This window comes from Bison bison, unplaced genomic scaffold (genome assembly GCF_000754665.1).
Source record: "Bison bison bison isolate TAMUID 2011002044 unplaced genomic scaffold, Bison_UMD1.0 scf7180017858151, whole genome shotgun sequence".
Classification (NCBI taxonomy): domain Eukaryota; kingdom Metazoa; phylum Chordata; class Mammalia; order Artiodactyla; family Bovidae; genus Bison; species Bison bison.
Genome location: NW_011488724.1, coordinates 137002 through 144221, shown reverse-complemented (window position 1 = coordinate 144221; position 7220 = coordinate 137002). Strand labels below are relative to the sequence as shown.

The 7220-nt window shown below is 45.2% G+C and overlaps 1 protein-coding gene across 2 annotated transcripts in view; it reads right to left on the bottom strand.

The window, feature by feature from the left end:
* The window catches only part of LOC105004758 (F-box only protein 42-like), a 69303-nt gene that overhangs the window by 6509 nt on the left and 55574 nt on the right, over positions 1 to 7220 (bottom strand). For both annotated transcript variants that reach the window (XM_010862498.1, XM_010862493.1), the window contains exon 3: positions 6355 to 6471. In XM_010862498.1, the coding sequence (XP_010860800.1) occupies positions 6355 to 6471 (117 nt within the window). The remainder of the gene's footprint in view (positions 1 to 6354; positions 6472 to 7220) is intronic.

The window sequence follows — 7220 nt, the reverse complement described above, 5'->3', positions numbered from 1 at the left end:
AACCTAGACAGCATATTCAAAAGCAGAGACATCATTTTGCCAACAAAGGTCCGTCTAGTCAAGGTATGGTTTTTCCTGTGGTCATGTATGGATGTGAGAGTTGGACTGTGAAGAAAGCTGAGCACCGAAGAATTGATGCTTTTGAACTGTGGTGTTGGAGAAGACTCTTGAGAGTCCCTTGGACTGCAAGGAGATCCAACCAGTCCATTCTGAAGGAGATCAGCCCTGGGATTTCTTTGGAAGGAATGATGCTAAAGCTGAAACTCCAGTACTTTGGCCACCTCATGCGAAGAGTTGACTCATTGGAAAAGACTCTGATGCTGGGAGGGATTGGGGGCAAGAGGAGAAGGGGACGACAGAGGATGAGATGACTGGATGGCATCACTGACTCGATGGACGTGAGTATGAGTGAACTCCTGGGGTTGGTGACGGACAGGGAGGCCTGGCGTGCTGCGATTCATGGGGTCGCAAAGAGTCAGACACGACCGAGTGACTGAACTAGGAACCGGGTGTTGTGAAAGGTGCACAGGTGTCTGAGACACGGGACCAGAGTGTTCTCAAGTAGACAGGAACCTTGTGGAGGAGACACCATCATTATCTTATCATTTGGCAGATTAAAACATATTTCTACAAGTGTTTCCTCAATTAAATCTCCTAGTAACCTGTGGCACAAACAGAATTTGTTATACACATTTTGTGGAAGTGTGGATTAGAGAAGCCAAGGAACTTGCCTCCCAAGTCTAAATTTCTTCTTTGGCATGTGGTCTCTCTTACACAGATAATTATTGTAAAAGGCAGATGGTAATAAACATTAAGAGGAAGGTATGAAGAGTGTATTAAGGCAGTATAAGCAGAGAAAGAGAAGAGCTTAACCTCCACACTGGGGAATTTGAGAATAGTGTGAAAGAAGGTGGCTTTTGGCTTTGTCTCCTAGATGGGTTTGAGAGGTCAGGGCATTTTCTGTCAATTAAGAAAGGGGGAACATATCTAGGGGCTAAAAAGGAATGGGAGGGAAGGGAAATGAAATCAGGGCATCTAAGCAAAGCCATGAAGTAGGGATATCAGACAAACACAGAATCTTGTGTGGGTAGAGCCTGGCTGTGTAAGGATGCAGCAGTGAGTCAGGCTGAAAAGGTAAGCTGGGGCCTTGAAGGCCACAGGAGGGGACACTTCCACATGCAACGCAGAAAGGCTGAGGCTTTTTGGCAGAGGAGTTATACGGCCGGTTTTACGTCTTAGATTTGCAGTGCTTCCCAGCACGGGGCGCCTGTCACTTTGAACAGGTTGGTTCTTTGAGTGCAGGGTCATCCCGTCCACTACAGGACACCCAGCAGCCCTGGTCCTTGCCTGCTAACTGCCTGCGGCACTTTCCAGTCAAGACAATAAGCAATGACCCTGCATATTTCCAAATGTGCTAGGAGGTGGCACGGTCCCCAGTTTTAGAGATGGCTGCCAACAGTGTCTAGACCAGGTTCAGATGAAGAGAAAAGGTAAGAAGACTGTTTAGAAAAGATTTAGGGGGACTTCCCTCTTGATCCTCGGAGAAGGCAATGGCACCCCACTCCAGTACTCTTGCCTGGAAAATTCCATGGATGGAGGAGCCTGGTGGGCTGCAGTCCATGGGGTCGCTGAGGGTCGGACACAACTGAGAAACTTCACTTCCACTTTTCACTTTCATGAACTGGAGAAGGAAATGGCAACCCACTCCAGTGTTCTTGCCTGGAGAATCCCAGGGACGGGGGAGCCTGGTGGGCTGCCGTCTATGGGGTCCCACAGAGTCGGACACGACTGAAGTGACTTAGCAGCAGCAGCAGCCCTCTCGGTCCTGTGATTAAGACTCCACACTTCTGCAGGAGATACAGGTGTGATCTCTGGCTGGGGAAGTAAGATGCTGCAATGTGGGAGGCAGGGGGAAGAAAGGAGGAAGAAAAGACTTAGGAAAGATGGGATGATTAAGTCCGAAGTGTGAGGAATGGGGGTAAAAGGAAAGATCTGAGACAGAACAGAGTCAGCAGGGTTTGACTTTTGCTGTTGAGGGAGGGAGAGGAACTGAGCGTGAAAACAAGATTTCAAGTTTGTATAATGGAGAGAATGACAATGCCGTTCACTAAATTATGGAGAGAAGAAAATTTGGGGGGAACTACGCAATTTGGTGATGGACAGGGAAGCCTGGCGTGCTGCACTCCATGGATTTGCAAAAAGTAGGACACAACTGAGCAACTGAACTGAACTGAATTCTAGGTTCTGCTCAAAATCCTTCAAGAACTAAGAACTTTCAGGTGTACAAGCTGGGTTTAGAAAAAGCAGATGATCCAGAGATCAAATTGCCTACATTCACTGGACCATGGAGAAAGCAAGGGTATTCCAGAAAAACAACTACTTCTGCTTCATTGACTACACAAGCCTTTGACTCTGTGGATCACAACAAACTTTGGAAAACTCCTAAACACGTGGGCGTATACACATCTTACAGATGAGGAAAGTGTCGATCAGAGGAGCCAAGGAACTTGCTTCCCCAAGTCAAAAGTTTTTCTTTAGCATGTAGCCTTTCCTACACAGATAATTATGGTAAAAGGCAGATGGTAATAAACATTAAGAGACAGACTACATGTCTCTTGAGAAACCTCTATGCAAGTCAAGAAGCAACAGTTAGAAATCAGACATGGAACAAATGACTGGTTCACAGTTGGGAAAGGAGTTCAACAAGGCTGTGTATTGTCAACCTGCTTATTTAACTTACATGCAGAGTACATCATGTGAAATGCTGGGCTGGATGAATCACAAGCTGGAATCAAGAGTGCCAGGAGAAATATCAACAACCTCAGATATATAGATGATACCACTCAATGGCAGAAAGTAAAGAGAAACTAGTTTCTTGATGATGGTGAAAGTGGAGAGTAAAAAAGCTGGCTTGAAACTCAACATTCAGAAAACTCAGATCATGGCATCTGGTTCCATCACTTTATGGCAAACAGAAGGGGAAAAAGTAGAGGCAGTGACAGACTTTATTTTTCTGGGCTCCAGAATCACTGCAGACGGTGACTGCAGCCATGAAATTAAAAGATGCTTGTTCCTTGAAAGAAAAGCTATGACAAACCTAGACAGTGTACTAAAAAGCAGAGACATCACTTTCCCAACAAAGGTCTGTCTAGTCAAAGCTACGGTTTTTCCAGTAGTCATGTATGGATGTGAGAGTTGGACTATAAAGAAAGCTGAGCACCGAAGAATGATGCTTTTGAACTGTGGTGTTGGAGAAGACTCTTGAGAGTCCCTGGACTGCAAGGAGATTCAAGCAGTCCATCCTAAGGAAAATAGTCCTGCATATTCATTGGAAGGACTGATGCTGAAGCTGAATACTCTGGCCACCTGATGCGAAGAACTGACTCATTGGAAAAGACCCTGATGCTGGGAAAGAGTGAAGGCGGGAGGAGAAGGGCGCGACAGAGGACGAGACGGCTGGATGGCATTACTGACTTGATGGACATGAGTTTGAGCAAGTTCTGGGAGATGGTGAAGGACAGGGCGGCCTGGTGTGCTGCATTCCATGGGGTGGCAAAGAGCTGGATACAACTGAGCAATTAAACAACAACAAAGGGCTCCAACACTATTTGTTTCAAAACACCGTCCTCAGGCTTCCGTGGTTGTCCAATATTTAAGGAGCCACCTGGCAGGGCAAGGGACACCGGTTCGACCCCTGGTTCGGGAAGATCCCACGCGCCTTGGAGCTACTAAGCCCGTGCACCACAACCACTCAGCCTGGATTCTGGACCGCTCGAGCCGCTCCCTGCCTGCTGAGCCACGGCGCTCAGAGCCGCTCCCCGCCTGCTGAGTCACGGCGCTCAGAGCCGCTCTGTGCAATGGAGAAGCCTCCGCCAGTGAGAAGCCTGTGCACCAACCACCAGAGTGAGCCTTCGTGCAGCAACAAAGGCCCACCACAGCCAAGAACAAATAAATCCTGTCTCTGCTCCTCATTCCAAGCATCTATAGACAACTGAAGTTTCAACAATAAATACTGGACCTAATATGGATCCTCCCGTAATTTCATTAAATATTTTCAGCAAGGATTCGTCTAAATTTTACTGCAAAGTATACGTCTATGAACTCCTGAAAACATTTGAGACTCTTTCAAAACTATTTTTATAATCATAACAAGTAGCAGCAGTTGAAGCAGCAGTCATTGTCTTTCCACTGTGCTGACAGCCGCACACATGGTGCCAAAGCAGTGCTGGGGGAACTGCTACAGCCTCACGGCTCAGGACACGGGAACGACGCCACGACCACACAGTCACAGGCGAAAACTAACAAAAGCCAGTTCTGACCTCACAGATCCCCCAAAGAGTCTCACAGACGCCTCCCTCCCCCAAAGTCCAAGAATCACACTTTTGAGATCTACTGCTTCAGGGGGTTCACAACGGCGTGAGGGAAAACAGCTCCTGAGAGAAGTGAGAACAGCAATAGTTCGACTCATTCTTTTGATCTATTTAGATTCAGTTCAAAGACAACGATGAGCCCTCGTTTTTCACTGAACAGCTTTGGATATGAGAGTACGGCGTATGGTCTGGGGTAGTCAACCTCCAAGAGAATGCCAAGGATCCTCACTGCCTGGTATTACACCCTCGGTCAACCCCTGTGTGACCTACAGGATAGAGCAGAAAGGACGGTATTCACTTCAGAGATCAGGCTGGAGAAAACAGCATGGCTGCCAGCTTAGCGTCTCCACTTCTCTCTCTGATCACTCGTTTCGTGGGAAGCCCGCTGCCAAGTCGTGAGCAGCTCTGTGGAGAAGTCCGCGCAGTAAGGAGCTGAGTCTTCTCTCAACAGTCACTAAGTGAGCCTGGAGACAGACTCCCCAGGCGCCGGTCGAGCGCTCAGGGGACGGGAGCCCCGGCTGACACACTGGCTGTAACCTCATGAGAGACCCTGACTCAGAACCTGCCAGCTAAGCCACTCCCGGATTCTTGACCCTGAGGAACTCTGTGAGATGACAAATCTTGTTTTAAGTTGGTAACTTTGCGAGTAATTTCTGTGTAACACAGATAGCCAATAATTCTCCTTCCCCTCAAATTTCAACATACGGCTTAAAAAAAGAGACACAAATATGAAAGCCGACAGAGAAAGACAATGTGAGTTAGGCGCCAGATCAGTGTTCCAGACGCAAGTGCAGATCAGGAAAAATTTTCTGTGGCCCAGAGAGTTGAGAAAAGCTTTCCCCAAAGAGCAAGAACTTGAATTGAGCTTTCAAGAACAAGCAGGCTTCAGCTAAGTGGACGAGAATACTCCAGGGAGGAAGAAATGAGCACAGCAAAGTGACAACTTAAAATGAGGCGAGCTCTTGGGAAAAGTCAGGAGATGAAGTAGTAAATGTAGAAATAAGTCAGCTTAAAGAGGGTTTTAACTATGACTAAGTTTAGCTTTATCACTGGACAGACACTCAAGGTTTCTGAACAGGCAAGCAATATAACTAAAGTAGTAATTCCGAGAACTTTCTACAAGGCTTCCCTCTCTTCTCAACTAACTTTTGTAAAACCACTGATATATATACACCTTTACTGGCCTGCAGTGCAACACAGCTCAGTCTCACTTTCATGGATGGATACGAATCACCAATGGGCTTCCCCTGGTGGCTCAGGGTAAAGAAGTCACCTCTGGAATGAAATGATACTGGGAAGTCCCTGGCGGTCCAGTGGTGAGGATTCAGTGCTCTCATTGCTGGGGCCTGGGTTTCATCGCTGGTCAGGGAACTAAGATCCCACAAGGTGTGGGGCATGAGTCAAAGGAAAAAATACATAAAGCAGCATCTATAAAAATCAGCTAAAATGGACAGTTAATTCTAGAATAAGTCAAAAACTCTAAATTATGTCTATTTGTCAGAACATTTTACTTATAATTTTATTACTTAAATTTGTATTTTATAATCAACATCCTTCATGTTCAAAATTTGTGTGTGACCCCAGTCAAATTCCGTGTTTGCCAAACACACACCATGTTAAAATAATGAATTCCTGCTAAACTCTGGCTGCTCCCTAAGCAGGATCACAGAAACATGCTCATGAACACCTTCCCTTCGTCCTCTCTCACCCGATGTCAAGTGTTTAAAGGCATAAGCATGACACCTTGACCTCTTTGGAGCACAGATACTGAAAAATCCCACAGAAAAGCAGAGCCTAAGATTATACCACTGTGCCTGCAGCACGTCTAGGCTCACGTTCTTCCCTAATTCTGGCTGTAAGATTAGTATGAATCCTCATTTATATTATCTTCATTAGAAACGTCAAACAAAATACAAGCCTCAAAAATAGTTTTTGCAAACATGACCGCTGGCAAGATGGGACCTGCATTCACGATAATACTTACTGTGTGAGAACCGCTGGGTGATGGGGGTCCCGGGATAAGGGTAAGTCCGACTCTCCCACTGGATGTTTCCTTCCTGAACAGCCTTTATGAAACCATGGTAACACTGGTGGGCGACACCTAAAGACAAAAATAACCAGTGCCTCAGCCTGGACTCTTCACTTGTAAATCAAATTATTAAAATTTAATCTACTGTCTTATCACTTTTTTAAGATGTAAGTTTCTTTGAGGAACTCCAAATTTCTTTGATTTTTTTTTCATTCAAAGACAGAAAACAAAATCATGTAAGTTCAAAACTGGAAGATCTAATCTTTAGATTTTACCAAGGTTAAATGACTCCCTCAAGGTGACAAAATCAGCTCACACTTTAACTCTGCTCCACTTAGCCATATCATAAGGAAACATATCAAAATAATTGGTGCTTTTTATTCCAAAACAGAGACTTGGGAGATAATTTAGTTTTGTGAGAAAAAATATGGTAAAAAAAAAATCTCTGGAATGTAACAGCTGTTCAGTAAATACCTATGGTTAGACCAAGGATTCTCCGTATTAAACAAGGAGATAATAATTAGCTGACAGTGGATTGTGAAATGATGAATTTATAACTAAGGAAAGCTGTTTAAAAAAAAAAATCAAGAGTTTCTGCTATAACGTTGGATACATGTCATTATACACATGTCCAAACTCACAGAATGTACCCCTAAAGTAAACCGCAGACTTTGAGTGACAATGGTATATCAATGTCGTCAATGCAGGATCATCAACTGTAAAATGTACCACCCTGGTGAGGATGCTGAAAGTGGGAGAGGCTGTGCATGTCTGAGGGCAGAGGGTATATGGGAAATCTATGACCTGCGCAATTTTGCTGT